A 25,026-nucleotide genomic window follows, 5' to 3' on the forward strand; every position below is an offset into this window, starting at 1 on the left:
TTCTCTCTGAAGTCTTTTCTGACACCCATGTCTTGGCCTTCATCTTTGGAGTCACTTGCCATCTTCCAAGTAGCTAAGCTTTGCTAACTCTGCTTATTTTTGCTTCCTCCCTCAGGAGAATGGAGGTTATAAGGATAGGAACTGTCGGTTTTTTTCTCTAGTGTTCCTAGAAGTGTACTGACTGTCAAAGAGTAGTCCTTAAGTAAATCTCCCTTAAAGCCATCTGCATATTGTCTCTCATCCTCCTTTCCTCTCCAACTCTGTCATTCCCTGTAATCACCAAGTCCCCCCAAATCAGCCTCAGAATTCACAACTACACTTCCTCCTGTGTCTTTAATCTTTATTTGGGGACTCACAGAAGTTCTGGGTATCTCCCATCCTGCCACATCTTAAGCCCTTGCTTTTGGCCTGGTCTTTTTTGCTCTGCATTTCTAAATACCAGAAGGGGCCAGTGGTCTCCTAAAGACAGGCTCTGGAAATTCCCGGTGGACAGGGGACAATGGCAAGCCTAATGGCAGACAAGGTTGGGGTGTGGCATACACACACACTAATCACAAATCCAAAGTTCAAGTGTGGCTTATAGGAAACCCCGCAACAACAGGGTTGACTTGCCCTTGATTTGCTGAAAACCTGTAGTGACCAAAACAAGGGGGAATTGAATAAGCTGGCCAGTAACAAGCTATATCCTTGATCACAAGGTCCAAAGGCCTACAACCTTTACCCTGCAGGAAGACAAGTGTTGCTATACCGCAAGCATACAACAGCTCTACTTATAACTGCATATGGATTATGTAGTAATGAGATATGTAGTAATGGCTGTATATCAGATACAAAGCCCCGCTTCACTGAAAACCACCTGAAAGTCCACACACAAACATACTCTTTCCTGTTTCAAATACCTTACTCCACCTATTGAGTGCTCCTAGACTAAAGAAATACCAAAGTAGATACTCAGTCATACAGGCTGTGCTTTGAACACTCAGAGATGATCTTTCTTTGCCAGTAGCTGACCCATCGCCAGCAGCACTGGGGAAGGATACCAGGCACGTAGCCAATATTGATCCCTCAATGGGCAGTGAACTCAGACATGGAAATTTCAGTTTAGACAAACAGCAAACTTAAATTTGGCGCACACCTGTAATCCTAGCATCCAGGAAGCTGAAACTGGAGGACCAACTGTTTGAAATTGACCTGAGCTGCACGGTAAGACCTAGTATCAAAAGAAAACAATAAAGTATCGGGGATGGTGGTGCTTACCTGTATGTATTCCCAGCACTAAAAATGTAGGAAGATTGCTTCAACTATATAGTAGATTCTGTCTCCTCAGAGAAAGGGACGGGGCAGAGAGAGAGGTTTTTTGCTTGGTTGTTTTTGTTTGGTTTGATTTGTTTTGTTTTTTCCAGTCAGGATTTCTCTGTGGAGCCCTGGCTGTCCTGGAACTAGCTCTGTAGACAGGCTGGCCTCAAACTCAGATCTGCCTGCCTCTGCCTCCCAAGTGCTAGGATTAAAGGTGTACGCCACCATCGGCCAACTGAGAAATTGATTCTTAAGACAATCTTTAGCTAAAAAACAAAGTCTCCCCAAAGTCATAGATATGAATTTCACAGATAATGAGTATGTATTCAAACAAGCTGAAAAATCCAGGTGATATATTAAGCAAGTATGTGGTTTCAATCTGTCTGACTTTGCTTTATAGACTGAACTCTGCGACTTGGTAACTGTGGGTACAATGATCAAACTATGCCATAGTTCAAGGACTTCTGGGGCCAGGGTGTATGAGAAGGCAACCATGCTTTAAAAAAAATATCAGGCATGGTGGTACACTCCTTTAATCCCAGCACTCAGGAGGCAGAGGCAGGAGGAGTTCCAGGACATACAGGGCTACAGAGGGAGGGAGTGGAGGGAGAGAGTACCAGTCTCAAAAAATAAAAGTCTACAAGGTAGGCTTGGACCTAGAGCCGGAGCATCTGGTGTCAGGGTAAGGACCCCTAAGACGCACTGACTCAAGCAGGAAGGAGTTCACCATGACATCGCCTCTCTCGGGCACTGGAGAACAAAACAGTAAAAGGAAGCCATGCCAGTGCTCTTCCGGTGAACAGAATCTGACCGGGCTCAGGCAGGCAATGAGGAAGGACAAATGAGTAAACAGAAGTTAAGAAGCACAGAAATCATAGAGGTGAAGGAAATAGTCTTGGAGATGGTAAAGCCAACATTCTTACAGTAGGCGGTCTAGTCTAAAGTGCAGCTTGACAATGGAGCGAAGTGTGGGGAGAGATACCGTGAAAGGAGAGAATTAAGGCCCAAAAGTTATCCTCTGAACTACACACACGCATGTGCACACATACAGTGATAAGTAAAACATAATTTTTAAAAGGAGAGTCAATAATCTTTTTCCCAGGCATTTATTTCTCATAGCGTCTTAGTAATAACTACTAGTGTAAATGGCTTTCTGGTTCACAAGTTGCTTTCACATGCATTTATTGCATTTTATCTTTATAAATACCATGTGGGAAATCCAAGGTTGGCATTAGCCTGGCTTTGCAGATAATTATTATGCCCATTTACTGATGAGAAAATTGAGGCTTAGAAGTTAATAACTTGCTCAGGGCTATTAGCTGACAGGCTCCAGTGGCTGCTTTCTTGACATCTTCTGGTGGTGGTTATGACTCAGTAGTCAGGTAGAGGCCAGACAGCAACCTGGGTCCTCTGTCTGCAAGAGCCACAAGTGATCTTCACTGCTGAGCCATCTCTCCAGGCCCTTCATCTGGTGTTAGTACTCAGGCATCTGTACTGGCCTGCCCTTGGGGTCCTGACAGGATGCATCCTCAGCTGCAGTCACTAAGAGCTCTCCCTGTGCACACTCGCTATGTCTCCTTTTAAAAGGTGGGCCTTGCCCACCTCCCAGCGCGCTCTCTGTCTCTGTCTCTCGCTGGCCACTCTTGTCCCCAGGGACGCATCTCTGCCTCCTTCTCTTCCCTTTCTCTGTCCCCTTTTCTGCCCCTTCTCTCTACTCTTCCAATAAAACTCTCATGTGGCCGGGCGGCGGTGGCGCATCCCTTTAATCCCAGCGCTCGGGAGGCAGAGGCAGGCGGATCTCTGTGAGTTCGAGGCCAGCCTGGTCTACAAGACCTAGCTCTGGAAAGGAGTCATGCCATACAACGACTCACACGAGAGCTTTATTTATTTATTTATTTTGGTTTTTCAAGACAGGGTTTCTCTGTAGCTTTGGAGCCTGTCCTGGAACTAGCTCTTGTAGACCAGGCTGACCTTGAACTCACAAAGATACGCCTGCCTCTACTTCCCGAGTGCTGGGATTAAAGGCGTGCGCCACCACCGCCGGCTTTCCAGCCGATTTTCAATAAATGATAACATCTGGTATTTTAAGAAAGTTTAGCAGAGGGAGAACAGCGAGATAACTCAGCTGGTGGAAGCTGGTTCCTTAAATTTGATCCCTGGACCCATGTGGTGAAGGAGAAAACTGACTCTCAAAAGTTGTTCTCTGACCTCTTCACAGGCACTGTGGTATGCGCGTAGGTGTGCGTACACACATACACACAAAATGTAAATGTAATAAAACCATATATTGCTGAGTGTGGTGACACACAACTTTAATCCCAGCACTCAAGAGACAGAGGCAGGTGGATCTCTGTGAGTCTGAGGATATTCTGGTCTACTTAGCAATTCTAGGACATAGAGACCCTGCCTCAAAAAAAAAAAATCAAAAACAAAAACTTGGCAGTGGTGGCGCACACTTTTCATCCCAGAACTCAGGAGGCAGTGAGTCTCTGTGAGTTTGAGAGTTTGAGGCCAGCCTGGTATACAAGGTCAGTTCCAGGACAGGTTCCAAAACTACAGCGAAACCCTGTCTTGAAAAAAAAAACCAGGAAAAGCAACCAGTAGTAAAAATAAGTGATAGTTTTTAGCCTAGGGGCTACTCTGCACAACCAACAGAACATTTACCCAACTTTAAGAAGCGCTGCTGATAAGCACTAGCTACTACAGAGCTGCGGGCTAGTCTGCAGGACATTTGATACTTCCCCAGGAGTAAGGAAAGGGACAAGAACTCACCTGTGACCTCGTAGTCTGTACACACAGGGTAGAATGCGAGCCAGGCCAGACTGTGACTTAGGTCCCTGTGCTTCCTTTCTGTGTCGGTCTCTCCTTCTACCTTTACTTGTTCTTGTCCTTAAATGATTTTAGGAATATGGGTATTTTCCCTGTATATATGTCTGTGCACCATATGTGTGCCTGGCACTAACAGAGGCCAGCAGACAACATTGTATGCCCTGGAACTGGAGTTACAGTTGAGAGCTGCCATATGACTGCTGACATTTGAACCCTGGTCATCTGAACGAACAGCCAGTACTCTTAACCTCTGAGCCATCTCTCCAGCCCCATGTCTTCCATCTAGTTTTTTGAGGCAGGATCTCTCTTCTCTCTGTCTCTCAAGACAGGGTTTCTGTATAATTTTGGTTGTCCTGGAACTCACTCTGCAGACCAGGCTGGCCTTCAACTCACAGAGATCCACCTGCCTCTGCCTCCTAAATGAGTGCTGGGATAAAAGGCAGGCATGTGCCACCACTGCCCACGCAGGATCTCTCTTGTTTCTGCCACTGAGATGCCTACTCCAAGCTAGCTGGCCCACAAACATCTGGAAGCCTTATTTCCAGGTGATTCTGCTGTCTCCACCTCCCATCGTGGGGTAGGAATTCTACAATGACAGATGTGTACCACTGAGTGTTGGGTTTCACATTCTGGAGATTGAGTCTGAGAGGTAAGGCTTGCCCTTCGAGCACTTCACTCACTGAGCCGTTCCCTAACCTATATTTGTTTTTAAACTTTTATGAGTAAATTAGAGACATTCTTTACTTCAAAGGCTGGAGAGGTGGCTCAGGAGTTAGGAGCACCAGCTGCCAGATGGCAGCTCACAACAATTTGTAACTCTGTTCCCAGGGATCTGATGCCCTGTTCTAGCCTCCTAAGGCACCAGGCACTAACTAGGTGCACATGCAGTCAAAACATCCATACATATAAAATAATCAAAATGTTTGTAGTGCCTGAGAGATGGTTCTACTATCATATTGTTGCATTTGCAGAGGACCAAGGTTTGATTATCACCACCTGCATAATGGTTCGCAATCATCTATAAGTCTAGTTCCAGGGGATCCAATGCCATTTTCTGACCTCTGAAGGCACCAGACATGCACATATGTGTTACACTTACATGCATGCAGGTAAAACACTCATATACATCATATAAAGTTAATTGATTGTAATTCACTTTTGCATGGTATAGTGGTACATGCCTTTTATCTTTCTTTTTCTTTTCTTTTTTTTTCCAAGACAGGGTTTCTCTGTTTAGTCCTAGACCTGGCTGTTTTGGAACTCACTTTATAGACCAGGCTAGCCTCAATCTCACAGAGATCTACCTGCCTTTGCCTCCCAAGTGCTGGGATTAAAGGCATGGGACACCACCACCCAGCGGGTGCATGTCTTTTATCTGGCACTCAGGACACAGAAGCAGGGAGAGCTCTGTGATTTTGAGACCAGCTAGGGCTACATAGTAAGATAATTTTTTTTAATGTTCTACTTCAGAGAGTTGTGAACATTAAGTTTGAGTGTTTGATATAGAACCAGGCACTAGTCAGCACTAAGAATGTTGTTTTCTTTAATATTATAGACTACTAGAGAGTACAGAAAAAACACAGTGTGGAACAAAGCTCACTGCAAGGTCACTTCTGAGGCACGTGCATTCAGCCTGCTTTCAGACTAATTAAGCTATCAGGCACTAGACTAGGGAGGGCAGTGCACAGCTCTGGTAGCCCTCCCTCTGCTGTACAAAAAGGACAATCGTCACCCTGTCCAGGCTGTCCCAACCTGTCCTGTCCATGGTTGGGCATGAATGAACTGTGAAAGACCAATGGTCTGAAGGCTAGGACGGGGGGTTATTTCCTCAGTGGGAGTGATGGTAATTAATCAGGTCCTACATTTGATCACAACACAGTCCACAGAAACAAAACATAATAGCAATTGCCTACTGCTAAGGGATTTGGGGAGATGGGGAATGGACCATTAATGACTACAAATGAGGGAGAAAGGTAGGAAGAACGTTTGGGGGGATTATGAACAATATTCCTAAATTATGTCTCTGTCTCTCGTGTGGTGTGTGTGTGGGGGGGTGTTTGTGTGCGTGTAGACCAAAGAAGGTTCATCAGGTCCCTAAGGAGCTGGACTTACAGATGGTTGTTAGCTTTCTGACACAGATGATAGGAACCAAACTGTTTGAAAAAGCAGTATAGCTTTTCAACACTGAACAATCTCTCCAGTGTCTATTTCCCTCCTTTCTCCTCCTCCCCTCCTGTCTATTTTGAGACAGGTTTTCAAGTAGGTAGCCCAGGGTGGTCTCAACACAGCCAATGAAATTTAAGCTCTTGAATTTTTGGTTCTCCTGCCTCTACTTCCTAAACTCTAGAGTTACACACCCAGTTTCACTTTTAATACAATCTCATTTCCTGTGAGTAGCAATATGGACTTCTGTGTTGCTGCCTAGGCGTTATATAAGCCTGGCTGAGAGCCATGGTCACGAGGGTTGGAAATTACTTCCAGCAGTGAGTCAGCCCAGGAGAAAACAAGTAAGCTAGTATGAGAAGAAAGTTATCTATATGAATTCATCATCTTAAAAATTTCTTTTTAAATGTGGATGGGTATTTGTCTGTATGTTTATGTACCACACATGGTGCCTGGTATTTAGTGAAGCCAGAAAAGGGTTTCTCCAAAGACTGGAGTTCCAGATGGTTAAGTGCCACCATGTGGGTGCTGGGAATTGATCTGGAATCCTCTGGAAGAAGAACCGGTGCTCTTAACTGCTGAGCTAACTTTTGTGTCCCATCTACATTAATCTAAGGATGTATATATTCCACCCTGCTTGAGTCACAAAGAGCTTAGTATTTTCCTTTCAAAAACACCTTCCTTCTCATCTGCCCTTCCTGCTGCAGTTTGATTTCGTTCTTAGATTCCCCGGATGAATGAACAACAATCACCTATGACCATTAACCCTTGGTGAACCTGTTCTTTAGCCCCTCCAGACCATTTGATTAGTCCACGTCTGACTTTAAGAGCTCATCTTCTTCCTTCTTAAGACGGGGAGCGCAGTTTTCCTACTCTGTAGCTGTTGCCCGCTGGTCTCATACACTGTGGCTCTCCATCCACACTGTATTCTATAGCCTGTCAGTAACATCCTCAGGACCTCTGGGGTTAAGGAAAAACTGGATCTAGTGGCTCTCTCTTGGCAGGCCGGCACTCAGGAGGCTGGGCTTTAGGATCTTTAGGAGTTTGAGGCCAGACTGGGTAGCACAGTGAATATTGTATTAAAAATAAATAAATAAATAGGGCTGGAGAGACGTCTCAGCAGTTAAGAGCACTAGCTGCACTTCCAGAGGACCCCGGTTCAATTCCCAGCACCCACATGGTGGCTCACAGCCATCTACAGTAGCATCTGATGCCCTCTTCCACCATAAAGACATACATGCAGATAGAACACTCATGTACATAAAAGAAAATATTTAATAATAAATAATAAGGAAAGTGGCCAACAGGAAACAAATCACACTCCTAAAGAAAGGCGATGTGAAAACCAAATTCTGTATTCTCTTGCCAAGCACTGAAAACAGCAGCTTGAACTGGAAATAAAACAGAGGAGAGAAAAATACGGGGTAACCAGAGCTTGTCTCCTCCGGAACCCGCAGGCTCCCGGCTGCTAGCATTTGCGCTACGCACCCTGCTGACACAGGAGATTTAGCAGCTAACCTTGCTGGGGACCGGAAAGTTCTGACAGCGCAGGCGCCGCGAGGAGTCACAACTTTTCGCTATGGCGCAAGCGCTGGAGGAGGCTGCCCTCCAAACCTGACCGTTAGGGCGGCCGGAGCGCCACTGCGCAGGCGCCGCGCTCGGCACCATGGCGGCGGTGTTGCTGCTATTGCGTGCGCTCCGCCACAGCCCGGAGCCTGGGTCCAGGCGCTTATGGGATCTACTCTCGGCCGTGGGTCCAGGCCTCTCGTCCGGGGCTGGGAGCAGGCGACCATATACGGTCCGCGGGACTCCGGTTGGCACTGCTGCGGCTGAAGGCCAAGCGCCGCAGGTAACCCGCCCGGAACCTAGCGGTGGCGGCGAGTGTCGCCGGTCTCCGCGGACCGGATGTGCGCCTGTACCTTCCTCTTCGGCAAGGCCTCTGCTAGGCCTGCCCGGCTGCGTGGTGCGGGAGGAGGGCGTGAGGCACAGCCTCGGGTGGTTCTTCTGCCCCGTGCGTGTCTGTGTGTGTCCCTGATGACTTAAAATTGACCCCAGTCTCCTTCCTTTTGGTTTTTGAGGCAGGATTTCATGCAGCCTGGAACTTACTATGTAGTCAAAGCAGCTCCTGAATTCATGATCCTTTTGCCCGCACCTTCGGGAGCGCTGGGGTTATAGGTGTGGAAGATTTCACCAGTGTCTGAACCAGTTCCATTAGGATGAATTTCAGCGCTTTCGGAAAAGTGATTGTTGCTTAGAGCAGTAGGAAGCTTTTTGCAGGAATGAAATCCAGCCAACTACAGAAGGAGTGTAGTTTCTCGTTGATAGGCGCTCCTTGAGTTCCAAATAGGAAGGCAGTACTTCATTCAGGACCCCTCTCAACCTGACTTTCAAATAGTCACATTTCGGGGCAATGTCAATATTACAGATAAATATGCACTTGAACTACACACCTGCAATTTCAGCATTTACTGGGAGACCGAGGCCAGGAAGATTGTGTGTTGGAGACTGAAGCTAGTCTTGTGATCCTCTGCCTATGGTTGAAAATTATTGGCATTTGTTGTTATTTCCTTTATGTTTTTTTATATTTGTTTATTTATTATGTATACAATATTCTGTTTGTGTGTCTGCCTGCAGGCCAGAAGAGGGCACCAGACCTCATTACAGATGGTTGTGAGCCACCATGTGGTTGCTGGGAATTGAACTCAGGACCTTTGGAAAAGCAGGCAATGCTCTTAACCTCTGAGCCATCTCTCCAGCCCTCCTTTATGTTTTTTGACCGAATGCGGGTGACTTTTATTGATGGAACTGACAGGCCAGCACCCTAGGCCCCTCTTCTTGGGAGGCAGGTCTGGGATGGGAACTCTGAGGAGGGGAAGAGTCCTCAGCACTGGGCTCCCCTTTTGTGTTTTTCCTGGGATGGGTGGTCTAGGGTTCTTACACCCTGAAGGCCATGCTGACTACCACCTGTTGCCGTAGCCAAATTCACTGTGCCAGTAAATGAGTTCAACACAATGGTAGTTGAGTGGAATGAGAGCCTCAGCATTAAGGTGGAAGAGTGGGTGTCACTGTTGAGATCTCAGAAGACAACTGGATCTTCAGTGTAGCCCAGGGTGCCCTGGAGGGCGTCCCTCTGATACCTGCTTCACCACCTTCTTGATGCCAGTATGTTTGGCAGCTCTCTCCAGGTGGTAGGTCAGATCAGAGCAGACATTGGGAATGGATAGCTATTCAGGATGCCATGCCAGTGAGCCTTCTTCCTGGTCATCTCTGGGATGACCTCACTCACATCTTGACAGTGCCAATGGATGCAAAGACGATGTTCTGGCCACCTCCACTACCATCATGCTGACTTCCCATAGAGGCCATGTAGTAGTAGTGATGGCATGGATCTGGTTAGGAGTCGTTCAGGACATCACAGTTGACATAGACATAGATGGCCCTGGCCATCAGGGCTAAGCAGTGGTGCAGGAGGCATTGTTGATGAGACAGGGTTTCTCTGTGTAGCCCTGACTGTCCTGGAGCTTGTTTTTTGTTTGTTTCTTTCTTTTCTAATAAGATTTATTTATTTACTATGTATACAGTGTTCTGCAAGAAGAGAGCACCAGATCTCATTACAGATAGTTGTGAGTCACCATGTGGTTGTTGGGAATTGAACTGGGACTTTTGGAAGAGCAGGCAGTGCTCTTATTTATTTATTATGTATACAATATTCTGTCTGTGTATATGCCTGCAGGCCAGAAGAGGGCACCAGACCTCATTACAGATGGTTGTGAGCCACCATGTGGTTGCTGGGAATTGAACTCAGGACCTTTGGAAGAGCAGGCAATGCTCTTAACCTCTGAGCCATCTCTCCAGCCCCCCCACCCCACCCCGGAACTCATTCTTTAGTCCAGGCTGGCCTCGAATTCAGAGATCTACTTGACTCTGCCTCCCAAGTGCTGGGTTTGAAAGCATGTGCCATTGCTACCCGGCTTGTTGATGCTCTTGACTGAGTTGTAGTTCATAGCCATCACAAAGATGGTAGGGTAACTTCAGCCCAGGGGCAGAGATGTTGACCTTTTTTCTTCCCCTGTCAGGTAAGCCTAGCCTTCTCCATGACAGTGAAGAAATGGTAGACTCACCAGTCTGACCCATTTGGTGTTGGTGGGAGTATAGCCAGCTGGAAGATGGAGATAGCCTTTCCATTGATAACAAGATTCCAGTTTTTAGCCTTCACCGTACCGTGAATCAAAAAAAAAATGTTAAATTGGATTGTTGATCTTAGCATTTAAAGGTTGGTGGGTCGTGGTGTACGCCTTTACTCACAGTGCTCAGGAGCAGGAGCAGGTAGACATCTATGAGTTCCAGGCCAGCTTGATCTACACGTCGTGTTCCATGCTAGGCCAGCGAGGACTACTTGTAAGACTCCGTCTTGTAGCGGGGAAAGAGCATAAAAGGCTAAAGCCAATCTGGAGCATACCTATAATGCTGTATTTGGGAAGCAGAGATGGAAGGTCAGGATTTTAAAGCCATCCTCAGCTACAAAGTTATTTGGGGCCAGCCTGAACTATATGAGGGAGTAAAAACAACAAAACCAAAAATGAAACAGGCTCTCTGGGTTGGTAGTGCATGTTTGTAATCCCTGCACTTGGGAGACCGGTGCAGGGGGAATCACTGAGTTTGAGGCCAGACTGTGTCACAGTGCTGGGATTATAGGCATCTACCACTATATATACTGGGGATCAAACTCATAGCTTTCTGCGTGCTTTGCAGGGACTGATCCATCTCCCCAACCCTGTGTTGTTTTGGTATGTGGTCTTAGTGTTACCTCAGTCTTTTTTTTTTTTCTTTTTACAGAACTTGCTATTTCGAATACTGACCCCTAGCTTTGGAAGTATTAGCGGATTGTTACTGAAACAGCATATAGTGCCAAATGCAATCAGACCATGGCAGCTTTCAGGTGTGTATCTATGCGCTGCGTGTGTCCCTAGTGATGGACACAGATTTCACTGTAGTCTTATTAGATATAATGGAAGAGGAGCACGGTCCAGTATGCTTGTAATCCCAGCACTAAAACGGGGGCTGCCAGTTGGAGACTAGCCAGAATTAGCTAGTGAAACCCTGTCCAAAAAAAAAAAAAAGTTTGGGTTGCTGAAAACACAGTACTGTAGTGAGAAGTAGAGCATGCAGTGTTCAGTAGAGTAGCCTAGGAGAAACTCTGCTGGCCTACATGTGCAGCAAAATCTCCCAGCTCAGTCTGTATGGATACACTGTGATCAGATCTAAGGATGTAGTCTCCTTGGCAAGGGACAAGTGACTATTAGGAGAATGTTGCTAGTTTGACATTGCCTAGAAAACTTAAGAACAGCCACCATAAAAAACCCTGAACTTCGGACCTTTTTAGTGCTGAGATTACAGGTGTGTGCCACTGGGTCTGGTTTTATGTGATGATAGGGATTGGACTCAGAACTTTGTGCTTGGTAGGCAAGTACTCCACCAACTAAACTATTCTTTTTTTTTTTTTTTTTTTTGGTTTTTCGAGACAGGGTTTCTCTGCAGCTTTAGAGCCTGACCTGGAGCTAGCTCTTGTAGACCAGGCTGGTCTCGAACTCACAGAGATCCGCCTGCCTCTGCCTCCCGAGTGCTGGGATTAAAGGTGTGCGCCACCACTGCCCGGCCCCAACTAAACTATTCTTATTCCAACCTTTGGTTCTTTCTGTTGTGAGCCTGTTAGTCTTTGGATAATCTGAAGTGATGTTCATATATAGATTGAATACTTTGTCATCCTGCCTTTATCTTGCCGGTGGTAGAGTATAGAAATATGCCACTACTCACCTGGTGTTTTGTTTTGTTTTGTTTTGTTTGTCTGTCTGTTTTGTCTTTGTGAGACAAGGTATGAATTTGTAGTCCAGGCTGGCCTTGAACTCATAATCCCATGTTCACCTTCCAAGTGTCGGGATTACAGTATGTGCTGCCAGGCCTAGACCTGTTTTTGCTTGTGTTTTGTTTAGCAACTGTGTGTGTGTGTGTGTGTGTGTGTGCTGTGGATCTCTCCTTCTGCCATGTGGGTCCTAGGTCATCAAGCTTGGCAAGTACCTTTACCCATTTAGCCATCTTAATTAGTCCTCATTTTATAATTGAAGTGGTGGAGACTGGTGGGGTGACTCAGCAGGTAAAAACATTAACTACATTTTCAGAGGACCCAGGTTTGGTTCCCAGAACCCACATGGCAGCTCACAGCCATCTGTAATGCCTATTGCAGAGGCTCCAACCCCTCCTGACCTTTACTAGCCCAGCACAAATGATACCCAGATGTGCACATGTGCAGAGATGTACATGCAGGCAAAACGCCCACACACATATAATAAAAATGAATAAAGCATGAAGTGGAAGTCGTGTTTCACGGTTCTTTATTTTTCCTCTTTGAGATGGGTTTTCTCTGTGTGGCCCTGGCTGTCCTAGAACTTTCTTTGCAAAACAGCTTGACCTCAAACTCAGATTCTGCCTCTAGCTCCCAAGTGCTGGGGTTAAAATCCTACAGTGTCTCTGCTTTAGTTCAGGGGGACATTGAGGGTTGGTGCCAGAATTTCGCTCCTTTCTTGCCTAGTTGGACTAGGGAACAGTGGAATGCTTGGATCCTAATTTGAAGGAGGCAACCTGTGTTGGCACTGGGCTCATTTGCTTGAGTTTCATTTGAATTTCTTCCCGGGTTCAGTGACTCTGAGATAAGCATGAATAGCATCAATCAATATACCCCAGCCATACAAAACTCAATGCTGAGTTCTAATGGAAATAAGTATACTTCTGCTTTTGCACCTGTTAATGTTTTTATGGAAAAAGTTAGACTCGGGGCTGGAGCTGTGGCTCATAGGTTAAAAATACCCCTCTTCCAGAGGACTTGAGTTCAGTTCCCAACATCCACATCCGGTAGCTCATAACCATCTGTAACTCTGTGTTCTGAATTCCATGGGATCTGGCACCTGGTTTCCTCAAAGCATACATGTGTTACATATGCAGACAGGTAGACAAAACACTCGTATAAATAAAATTTTTTGTCTTTTTAAAATTAATTTTTAATTTTTTGGTCATTTATTATTTATTTATTTTGGTTTTTCAAGACAGGGTTTCTGTGTAGCCATAGCTTCCTTGGAACTCACTCTGTAGACCAGGCTGGCCTTAAACTCACAGAGATCCACCTTCCTCTGCCTCTGAAGTGCTGGGATTAAAGGTGTCCACCACTGCCACCCAGTTTATTAATTTATTTTGAAATAGGGAGGGTTTCTCTGTACCATCTCTGGCTGTCCTGGAACTTGCTTTGTAGACCAGGCTGGCCTCAAATTGAGAGATCTGCCTGTCTCTATCTCCTGAGTGCTAAAGGTGTGTGCTACCATACCTGGCTAAATTATGATATACATATACATACATATATGTATATGCATATAAAAGTCTTGATGTCATGGTCATTTTTCTCCCCCATCTGTTGAGACTTTGGGCAAGACCAAGCCTTTCCTGTGCAGCCTTATACAAGCCTAGGCCTGGCATTGACAATTGGTAGCCACAGTTGCCAAACCATTTGAGTCATTCTACTGCTTAAATTCACTTAAAACAGATTGAAATTGATCTCTAGTAAGCTTGTGTCATTTTCTTTCCCTTTTTTTTTGAGACAGGGTTTCTCTGTAATTTTGGGGCCTGGCCTGGAACTAGCTCTTGTAGACCAGGCTGGTCTTGAACTCACAGAGATCTGCCTGCCTCTGCCTCCCGAGTGCAGGGATTAAAGGCGTGTGCCACCACCACCGCCCAGCCGCTTGTGTCACACCTTTTTTTTCTTTTGGTGATTTAGGGATTAAACCCAGCATGTGTTCTGCCACTGAGCTATCCTCTAGTTCTGTAATCTCTCACATTAGCCAATTAAAAAATTTTGTTTTTGTTTCCTTTTGGAGATGTCTCATGTAGTTTAGGTTTATGTACAACACTTTGTAACCCAGGTGGCATTGAATCTAAGGTGATCCTTCTGCCTTCTGACTGCTAGTATTACAGGCATGACTAGCCAATTTGTTGCTTTATTAAAAAATATTTTTTAGATTTATTTGTTTTGTGTGTATGTTTTGCCTGAATGTTTGTGTGTGTGCCACAGGTATTCCTGCCACCTGAGCAGTCAGAAGAGAGTATTGGATCCCTGAAACTGAAATTCTGGATGGTTGTGAACAGCTGTGTGGGTGCTGGGAACTGAACCCAGGTCTTCTGCAAGAGCAGCAAGTGCTCTTAGTTGCTGAGCTATCTCCAATCCCATTTTACTTTTTTAAAAATGGAAAACTTTGGCCGGGCAGTGGTGGCGCACACCTTTAATCCCAGCACTCGGGAGGCAGAGGCAGGCGGATCTCTGAGTTCGAGGCCAGCCTGGTCTACAAGAGCTAGTTCCAGGACAGGCTCTAGAAACTACAGGGAAACCCTGTTTCGAAAAACCAAAAAAAAAAAAAAAAAAAAAAAAAAAAAAAAAAAGGAAAACTTTTTCAGTGTGTTTGTGTGTGTGTGTGTGTGTGTGTGTGTGTACATGAATCCAGATACCCACAGAGGCCAGAAAGAGGGTGTTAGTGTTGGATTATCTGGAGCTGTAGTTATAGGTAGATGGCTGTGAACTCCCAAACCTGGAATCCTCTTGCAAGAGAAGTATGTTTTAGAGAAGTATGTTTTAGCCACTAGCTATCCAGTTTAGGTAGCACAGATTTGTCTTTATACATTAATGGTTCATTATTCTCTCATCAGCAGATACCGTAGTATACATAGAAGGAAGTGCTGTAATGTCTCCGATGCAGTAATTCTCAGGGCACAGGTTCCAAATGGCTTCTGTTGTGATGGGGTTATTTGTGGACACACGGCCTTCTTGTATGTCTCTTGTAGCTGCAAACTTAATTATTTTCTTTTTATTATAGGTAGTACTTATTATTTTAGCACCTCACGGATGAAACAGAAGAATAAGGACAATAATAAACCCAAAGGCAAGGCTCCTGAAGATGATGAAGGTACATCTGCCTGATGTTTGGAGTACCTGTCCCTCTTGTGCCTCCTTGTGTACTCTCCTCTTAGGGTGAGACTGTTAAGAAAGGCACAGTTGATTGCCTGCTCCTGTGTGAACTGCCCTACTTCTGTGATTGCTGAGTCCTTTGTTCTCTCAGAGATGTCTCTGTGGACACCTGTGTCCCTCTGTCACATTCAGGAAAGGGAGCGGGGACTGTGGTGAGCCAGCCAACGCACACTGGTCAGTGTTCCCACTGTTGCTGAGTGTGTGAGGCCAGCTAGCAGATGAGTGAGGGGCGGGCCTGTAAGTGGGACGGGTTTGCAGTGGAAGGGCCACCACCGTTTTCAAGCCAGAACTGCCCTGTTCCAGTTCACAGCCACACTCAGGGGGACTAAGGATGCCCCTCATATCTTAGGTCTCACCTTGCTGGAATTAGGACTTAATGCAGGAGTATAAAGCATGTAGAAAATTAATGTTTGAACTGAACCTCTAGAGTTTATTAAATTTCTCAGCTAGAAGCTGTTTGTTTTCTGTAAGGTTTTGAGAGCCAACAATGTTGGACATTGTCTACTTAGATACAGTGTGTGCTTAGCATTGTACTTGTGGTTTTCACACCTTGTCCCACTTAATTCTGTTCTCAAAGTAGAGCAAATTCTAAATGAATTAAGTGTATTTTCTTACTTATTTTGTTTGCGTGAGACTGTCTCATTTGGACCAGGACCAGGCCGGCTTTAAACTTGTCTCAGTACTCCTGCTTCTCTCTCCTGAGTGGATGCTGGTATTCTGGGCATGCACCGTCATGCTCACTTCTGTTATTAAGTCTAAAAGACATAGCTGGCTGGTCTGGGAGCTGGGTCAGTGAGTAAAGCACCTGTTGTGCAGGTGTGAGGAATCTGGGTCCATAGCTCCCATGTAAACGCCGGGCAGTCTGGCAGCCTGTCTGTAAATCTCATCACCGGGGAGCACAGATAGGGAATCCTGGCCCAAGCTGACTGGCTGGACTGGTTGAATCACCAAGCTCTGGTTCAAGTAGAAGATCTTGTCTCAGTATATAGGATGGAGAACAATCCAGGAAGTCACCTGACTGGCCTCCACGTGCACACCTACCCACACATGTGCGCTCATACTTACACACTCAATCACACACAGAGTTTTTTTTTGTTTTTAAGCAAAACTAAGACGACTTAGAACATACAAGTGAACATTTCACATCTTGAAGTAGAAAAGATTTCTCTTCTTCCTTCTCCGTTTTTTGACATAAAGTATCAAGTAGCCCAGGCTGACCTAGAACTCACTGTGCCTTAGCTTCCCAAGTGCTGGGCTTATAAATGTGTCTTTCTGGTTCTGGCTTGGCTGGGTGTTTTTTGTTTGTTTGTTTGTTTGTTTTACTTGTTTATTTGTTTTTGTTGTGTTTGTCTTATTCTGTAGCCCTGGCTGACCATTGCCTCAGGCCCTCAAGTATTAGGATTATAAATCTTTATGCCTGGCTTTTTTAATTTTTACTTTATTTTATTTTAGACAGGGTTTCTCTGTGTAACCTCCCTGGCTGTCCTGGAACTGGGTACCTTGAATTGAAGACCAGGTTGGCCTTGCATTCACAGACTTCTGCCTGTCTCTGCTGGGATTGAAGGTGTGCACCACCACCACCTGGCTAGAAAAGAAACTTGTGATAGATGGCAGTGGTTGAGAGCACTTCTGCTCTCGCAGAGGACCCTGGTCATTCCCAGTCTCACAGCCTCGAGGCCGTGCTCTCGTTCTGGGTGCTCTGCTCACCTCTTCTGGCCTCCATGGGCTCCTGCATGCATGAGATGCACATAAATTCACACACACACACACACACACACACACACAATAAATAGATTTCAAAAATTTTCAGGCTATCTTCTAAAGAGAATGCCTCCATTGTTTCTGCAAGGTGAGACTTGTCCAGGTTTCTCTGCAGGTCATCAGTCATCACAACGAATGGTGTGTGGGTCTAGAACTAGCTACATGGTACTCACAGCAGGAAGGATTTCTGAGCCTGAGAACCTGGTGACTCGTCCCTTGGAATTCAGTAGCAGCGTTTTGTCTTTACATGCCTGAACCAGTGACCTATTTAGCAATTGACAGCCTCCCCTCCCCGGAAGAATTTTGGCAACAAAGCTTGCTATTATATATTATTCAACCCAAAGACGTGCAAGAAATATGTAGGAAGAAGTACTTAGGGGCTGTAGATTTGGCTCAGTGGTTAAAGAGTTCTACTGCTATTGCAGAGGATATGAATTTAATTCCCAGCACCAACTGCCTGAAATTCTAGTTCCATCCATCATCTTTTTTGGCTCTGCAGATACTATACTCAAAGGTACAAACCCACACTTAGACATACACATAATTAAATTTTTTTTGTTTTTTGTTTTTTTGTTTTTCAAGACAGGGTTTCTCTGTAGCTTTTGGAGCCTGTCCTGGAGCTAGCTCTTCTAGACCAGGCTGGCCTCAAACTCACAGAGATCTGCCTGCCTCTGCCTCCCGAGTACTGGTATTAAAGGCGTGTGCCACCACCGCCCGGCTAATTAAAAATATTTAAGAACAATCTGAAGTTTTGAAATCACAGATACAAATAAACATGGCACAGATCATGAAGGACAGTTGGGATTGGGCAGTTTAGGAGAGTCCTTAAGGAAAGACTTGAGCACTGGGCATCAAATGCCAGTTTCTAGTCCATCCCAGGGTCAGGGTTCACTCTTGTCTCTTGTGATGGATCATGGGAATAGAAATGAGGGACAATATGATATTCTTAGGGCCTAGGGTATGAATTATATTTATTGATTTTTTGACTTTTTGAAATTGAGAGAGTAATGCTCTCAATTTTTTAGCCCAGGCTAGACCTGAACTTTAAACTTTCTTGCTGAAGCCTCCCAAAGTGCTGGAATTACAGTTATTACAGATACACAACATAATTCTTGCCCAACCCCCTAACGCAAGACAAGGGTTCTATATGCTCAGGCTGTTTTTGTGTTAGATGTTTTGTCTACATATGTGTCTATGTACCACATGTGTGCCTAGTGCCCTGGGTCTAGAGTTCTAGACCGCTGTGAGTCTCCAGTGGGTGCTGGGAATTGAACCCAGGTCTTCTGGAAGAACAGTCAGTGCTCCTAACAGCTGGGCTATCTTCCCACCCGACCTACAGTCCTAAGCAGTTTTTGAACTCACTGTGTAGCAGAGGACGACATTCCATCTCTACCAATCCTCAGACTGCACACTCCAGTGAGTTCCTGTCTCTTCCCCTTTATATTCCTCTCATTGCCCAGCCATATCACTCCTGTCTCCACCTACTTTGTGCTGGGATTAAAGGTGTGAGCCACCACCACCTGGATCTGTTTCTGGAATATCGTCCTTTTGGTCTGAAGATTTGGTAGAGGTAAAAGATCTCTCTAGTGGTTGGCTACTTTGCATTTCTGATCTTCAGGTTGAACCCCAATATCTGTCTCTGGGTTTTTATTATTTGTGCTAAGGGAATGGGAGGATGGAGAGAGGCTGCAGCCAGAATATAAAATAAATAGATAAATAAAAACATTTAAAAATTTAAAAAAGGGCTGGAGAGATGGCTCAGTGGTTAAGAGCATTGCCTGCTCTTCCAAAGGTACTGAGTTCAATTCCCAGCAACCACATGGTGGCTCACAACCATCTGTAATGAGGTCTGGTGCCCTCTTCTGGCTAGCTGTATACATAATAAATGAATAAATATTTAAAAAATTAAATTTTTTTTTAAAAAAAAAAAAGGTGTGCACCCATGCCAGGTCTAGAATAGCTCTCAAGAAACAGGCAGAAACTTGGGATTTATTAGGACACAGGTGCTGCCCCTCCCTTGCTGAGCATTCCTAAGGAGAGAGAGAGAAGTGAGACTCTGCTCATGTGAGACTGTGCCTGGGCTTACTCCTGATGTGCCTGATTCTCCCTGTGTTCTCTTCAGAGGAGAGGAGACGAAAAGAGCGGGAAGACCAGATGTATCGTGAGAGGCTGCGCACCTTGTTCATCATTGCTGTGGTGATGAGTCTGCTGAACTCCCTCAGTACCAGTGGGGGCAGTATTTCCTGGGCTGACTTTGTCAATGAGATGCTGGCTAAAGGCGAGGTGCAGCGTGTGCAGGTGGTCCCCGAAAGTGATGTGGTGGAAGTCTATCTGCATCCTGGAGCCGTGGTGTTCGGGCGGCCTGTGAGTCGTGGTAAAGGCCTCGGGAGACTGGGAAGGTTGGGAGTATCCCCTTTTTATCAGCCCTTCAATCCTGGCCTTGCCTGGCTGTCTTTAACGTGATGTGTCTAGAGAAGGGCTTGATGCAGGGTTTGAGCAGTGCTTGTTAAGGTGGAGCCAAGGGAAGGTAGTCAGAGAGCTCTTGACAGGAAAGAGCTCTGATGGCAGGCATGTCAGAGTGAGAGGTGAGGGTCAGTGATAATTGATTCTAAACAGTATCTCCTTGGTCTGAGAGGATAAGGAGCTGAGACCACTGCAGCCAGAAGTTGTACTGAATCAGCCTGCGTATGTGCAGAGCTCGCCGTGAAGTCAGAAGGGAGGGATTTTGTTTCCGGTCACGAAGGTTTGGGAGCACTACGGTGGCAGGGAGTTACTGTAAACAGTTTGCAGCAAAGCTCTGAAGTGGACGGTTGGCAGGGATGGATGCAGAAATAGGTGATGCATGGGGCTGGAGAGATGGCTCAGTGGTTAAGAGCACTGGCTGCTCTTCCAGAGGTCCTGAGTTCAATTCCCAGGAACCACATAGTGGCTCACAACCATCTGTAATGAGATCTGGTGCCCTCTTCTGGTGTGAGGGCATACATGGAGGAAGAATGTTGTATACATAATAATTAAATAAATATATATTTAGAAAAAGGAAATAGGTAATGCACAATTAGTCTGGGGCCTGCTGACACCACAGAGCGGTCTGCCCTGAGGGATATAACATAAGTGCAAGCTAGTGAAGGACTGGAACTCAGAGAGGACAAAGAGGGATTGTGCTCACCAAGTTCCCAGCCTGAGAGCGCTGGAAGAAGGCACGTGATGGCGCAGGGGATGGGGGTTCAGATTAGGTGGAGGGCTCAAGTCAGAGAGCAGGGACCTGCCCCACCCCCAGGCAAGAGTGCTCAGTGTCTAACAGTTGAAGCTGTGGGGACGCCTCAGAGGACAGCCAGTTGGCGGTGAGTGCTGTCCTGCTCTGCTTCAGTTCTTAGTCTCTCATTTCTCCCCCAGTGTCATGTACCATTATGGAGTCCTGAAAGCTTTCCTGCAAAGATACTGTCTAGAGCATATTTGCTGTACATTTTTCTAGATTGTTTCTATGTGAGCCTTAAAACTACTTGGGTATAGGATTAATTAGGACTCTGACTTTTTTTTTTTTTTTTTTTTTTTTCTTTTTTTTTTTTTTTTTTGGCAGAGTCTTACTATGTAGCCCTGGCTGGTCTGGGCCTTACTATGTAGACCAGGCTCACCGCTCACCTCAAACTCCTAGAGACTCACCTGTCTTTGCCTCCCAAGTTTTGGGATTGAAGGTGTATGTTATCATACTCAGTCAATGGACCCTGAATTTTTTTCTTTTATATTGTTCTCCTGTTTTATTCGAAGTTGGGTGGCAGGAGAGTGTAACTCTGAGAGGCCACCTGGCTGCTCTCCCCTGCTCAAGTAACCATGCCAGGCTGTAGGCACGGTCTCTTTGCTGGCTTTATTGACTGGAACGAACCCATTCTTCCAGTGTGCTGTATTTTCTTTCACAGGCCTGTTCTATACCCCAAAAGGACACCATGAGATTCCTCTTACCTGGATGTGGGTGGTGGAAATGTCATCTGGTCCAGCAAGTTCTATTAGATCAGTTCTATGCTGATAATTTGTAAGAACTGAGGCCATGGGATCAACACATACTGTCAAACAACAAAAGCTAAATCCATCTAACCATAAAAATGAAGGCATGACATAAGAAGCACCTCCCCGAAATGCCTACCTACATCAGCACAGGTGCACAGAGAAGCACCTCCCCCAAACACCTGCCTACATCAGCACAGGTGCACAGAGAAGCACCTCCCCCAAACACCTGCCTACCTCAGCACAGGTGCACAGAGAAGCACCTCCCCCAGACACCTGCCTACCTCAGCACAGGTGCACAGAGGTAGGCTTTGCAGAGGGACCTGGGTGAGGCTGGTGCAGAAGGTCCTAGACACTGCAGAGAATGTAGGTTTTGAATTGACTCCTGAAATAAGATACTTTGCACTGGAATCTGGCCTAATAAAGAGGGTCATTTCAACCCTTTTCCCTGTGCACCTGTGCTGATGCAGGTTGGTGAAGATGTTTGGGTGTTAGAATGGCTTGATATATTGGGAAAGTTCAGATCAGACATCTAGGATCAATAAATACTGAAAGTAACTTATGGGTGCTTCATCTAATGTGCAAAGGGAGGAAATGTAAATTATGATTAAAATATTTAATTGCCTCTTTACTGTCACCTCCACCAAGATACACTGAGCCATGACACATCGAAGACTTCTCTGAAACTATAGGGCTGAGCCACCCATCATCCATCATTGGCTCAAGTTAAATCCAGGAATGTCTTAGAATTTCAGCTCCCAATAATGTAACTTGGTAATATGTGGGAAGTGACAGAAGTGACATGAGCCCCGGGCACGATGCGTGGTTCCTTCAGGGGAAGTTAGAGTCCAAGGCCAACCTGAGTTATACAGCAAGACTACTGTATCCAAAAACAAAAGCAGTAAAACCTGAAATTAGTGACCCATACTGGCCGTGGGGATAATTGTGACTTCCTGGTGGTGAGTCCCACATGCCAGGGTAAAATTTTACTTAGTACAAAGCATTTCCATCAGAAAGGGCATCTCCTGAGATGGTCATTCTAGGCTGGGCTTGAGAAAACTAGAATTTTTTAGGCATGGAGGTGTTGTCTGCGGTGTCCTCTTTGGAGCCCTGGGTCACAGTGTGCCAGCTCTGAGTGCTGACCTTTCGCTCTCTTCTTGCCCGCTCTCCTTTTTGCCCTCAGCGGCTGGCCTTGATGTACCGGATGCAGGTTGCAAATATCGACAAATTTGAAGAGAAGCTTCGAGCAGCTGAAGATGAGCTGAACATCGAAAGCAAGGACCGGATTCCCGTTTCCTATAAGCGAACAGGATTCTTTGGAAAGTATGTTGGTTGTCTGTGGACTTGACTTTGTAGTGTGAGCCACACTGAACAGACAGCAATCCTGAGCTGACTGCTGGATCCCTGTGGGAAGGTCCCATGAGTATGAGAGTAGAGAGCTGCAGATGTGGACATGCAAATCCCTAGAGTGTTCACTTTGTTTAGTTGTCTGTGGTAGTTCTTAATCAGACGCGCCAAGGTTGCTGTTTTCTGTAAAGATGGAACAGAGGGAGTAGAAAGGGTCACAGTCAGTAGAAAGAAATTCTTTTTTTTTTAAAGATTTATTTATTTATTATGTATACAACATTCTGCCTCCATGTATGCCCGCATGCCAGAAGAGGGCGCCAGATCTCATTACCGATGGTTGTGAGCCACCATGTGGTTGCTGGGAATCGAACTCAGGACCTCTGGAAGAGCAGCCAGTGCCCTTAACCATTGAGCCATTTCTCCAGCCCTAGAAATTCTTTCAGTGGCATCTTAGCACTGTTTGGTATACTGTGAGGTACCATGGAACCCATAGGCATTGCTCAGCCAACAGTGATGAAGCCAGCGTCTAGAGAGAAGGTTACGGGGGCTGGAGAGATGGCTCAGAGGTTAAGAGCATTGCCTGCTCTTCCAAAGGTCCTGAGTTCAATTCCCAGCAACCACATGGTAGCTTAAACCATCTGTAATGGGGTCTTCTGGCTTGCGGGGATATACACAATATACAGAATATTGCATACTAAATAAGTAAGTAAGTAAGTAAGTAAATAAATAAATAAAAAAGAGAAGGTTACTGTGAGTTTGTAATCTGGGATGCAGAAGCCGGCATCTAGCAGGTATTCCTTTGACAGTGGCTTGATAGCTTCACGGCCCAGATGCTAAAACCGCCCACCCTGTGATTGATCTGGTTTTATTGTCAAGTGACAGGGAGGTATGGGGCAGGTCATGGGTGGTCCTCTTCTTCCTTCTCAAATAGAGAGCCTAATCCAGAGTTTAAGTTTGTTAAGTTTTGTTTGTTTACTAATTGAAAATGACAATATTAGCCATAGAAGAACCTGCTTTTGTTGGGCATTGTCACATGGCAGGCTAAGTAAGCCTTTGTACACGCAGTATAAACACTTGAAAAGCTTTGTGGAGGAGGGAATGTGGTAACGGTGGGACAGGAGATCATGTTTGCACGACTGTTTACCTTCTGCCTCGCCCTCAGAGCTAGAGGTCCCAGCTTTGTTCATCAGTTGCCCTGACAATGACTTCATCCCTATAACTGCCTTTCCTTCTTACCCAGTGCCCTCTACGCCCTGGGGATGACAGCAGTGGGCTTGGCCATCCTGTGGTATATTTTCAGACTGACGGGGATGACAGGAAGGGAAGGCGGATTCAGTGCTTTCGTAAGTTGTACTGCTGGATGTTTGTGTGTGAGAACTTGAATCCTCTATAGCCTTTAGAAAAGTCCTCAGGGAGCCGGGCGGTGGTGGCGCACGCCTTTAATCCCAGCACTTGGGAGGCAGAGGCAGGCGGATCTCTGAGTTTGAGGCCAGCCTGGCCTACAAGAGCTAGTTCCAGGGCAAGCTCCAAAGCTACAGAGAAACCCTGTCTCGAAAAACAACAACAAAAAAAAAAGAAAGAAAGAAAGAAAGAAAGAAAGAAAGAAAGAAAGAAAGAAAGAAAAGTCCTCAGAGAAAATGAGCTTTTTACAGTAGCTGTGATCAACAGCCTGTCTCGTCAGTGTTGCTAAAAGCTCATTTCTGGACACGGGAGCCACTGAGCCCACTGTGCCCCCTCCATTTTTTTCCCCAAAGTTCCATGTTAGCTTGGAGTGGTGCTCTTCTTTTTTCTATTATTGGCTAATAAAGAAACATTAAAAGTATCTTAAAGAGCAGCCATAATAGAGGAAAACTCCCCTTCTACTCTTTTTTTTTTTTTTATTTTAAATCTTTTTGTTGTGCATTGTGTTTTGCCTGTGTAAGGGGGTCAAATCCCCTGGAACTGTAGTTGCAGACAGCCGAGAGCTGCCATGTGGGTGCTGGGAACTGAACCCAGGTCCTCTAGAACATCAGTACTCTTGACTGCTGAGCCATCTCTAGTCCCTCTCTCCCATCCTGTTCTTGGGATATATCTTAGGAAATGTGCTTCCCTCCCATGGCTTCTCCATCCCTCAGCGTAGACTGGGATGTAGGCAGCTTCCTTTCTACCCCGGAGAGTCACTCTGTTTTCACTGAGAATGCAAGTTTATTTCTGTCTCCTTAGCTAAAGAAGACTTTTTCTTCTGGTGTGGTGTTGGTGTTTAACCCCAAAGCCTTGTACGTGCTAGGCGAGTAGGTGAGCTCTCTACCACTGAGCTATGCTCCTTACCCTGAGGAGAAGTTTATAGTTGTCTTTTCCTTCCTTCCTTTTTTTTTTTTTTTTTTTTTTTTTTTTTTGAGTCAGGATCTCACTATGCAACTATGCAGCCCTGGTTGGCCTGACACTCTATGTGGACCAGGCTAACATGGAACCTAGAGAGGTCTACCTGCCTCTGCCCTGAAAGCTGGGATTAAAGGTATGAGTTACCATACCCAAAAAAAGTGTCGCTTTTGTTTTTGAGACAGGGTTTCTCTGTGTAGCCCTGGCTGTCA

The 25,026-nt window shown here is 45.7% G+C and overlaps 1 protein-coding gene across 2 annotated transcripts in view; it reads left to right on the plus strand.

Moving 5' to 3' along the window:
• Window positions 1-1,149: 1,149 nt before the first annotated feature.
• Window positions 1,150-25,026, plus strand: part of Spg7 (SPG7 matrix AAA peptidase subunit, paraplegin) — a 45,013-nt gene continuing 21,136 nt past the window's right edge. Inside the window, exons 1-6 of one of the 2 annotated variants that reach the window (XM_038312824.2) lie at window positions 7,925-8,137; window positions 11,125-11,227; window positions 15,198-15,287; window positions 19,233-19,474; window positions 22,293-22,432; window positions 23,697-23,799. In XM_038312824.2, coding sequence (XP_038168752.1) covers window positions 7,955-8,137; window positions 11,125-11,227; window positions 15,198-15,287; window positions 19,233-19,474; window positions 22,293-22,432; window positions 23,697-23,799 — 861 coding nt within the window. In that variant the 5' untranslated portion in view covers window positions 7,925-7,954. Of the gene's footprint in view, window positions 1,204-7,924; window positions 8,138-11,124; window positions 11,228-15,197; window positions 15,288-19,232; window positions 19,475-22,292; window positions 22,433-23,696; window positions 23,800-25,026 lie in introns of those variants that run through there. The other variant, XM_038312825.1, reaches the window with a different exon arrangement.

This window comes from Arvicola amphibius, chromosome 15 (genome assembly GCF_903992535.2).
Source record: "Arvicola amphibius chromosome 15, mArvAmp1.2, whole genome shotgun sequence".
Lineage (NCBI taxonomy): Eukaryota > Metazoa > Chordata > Mammalia > Rodentia > Cricetidae > Arvicola > Arvicola amphibius.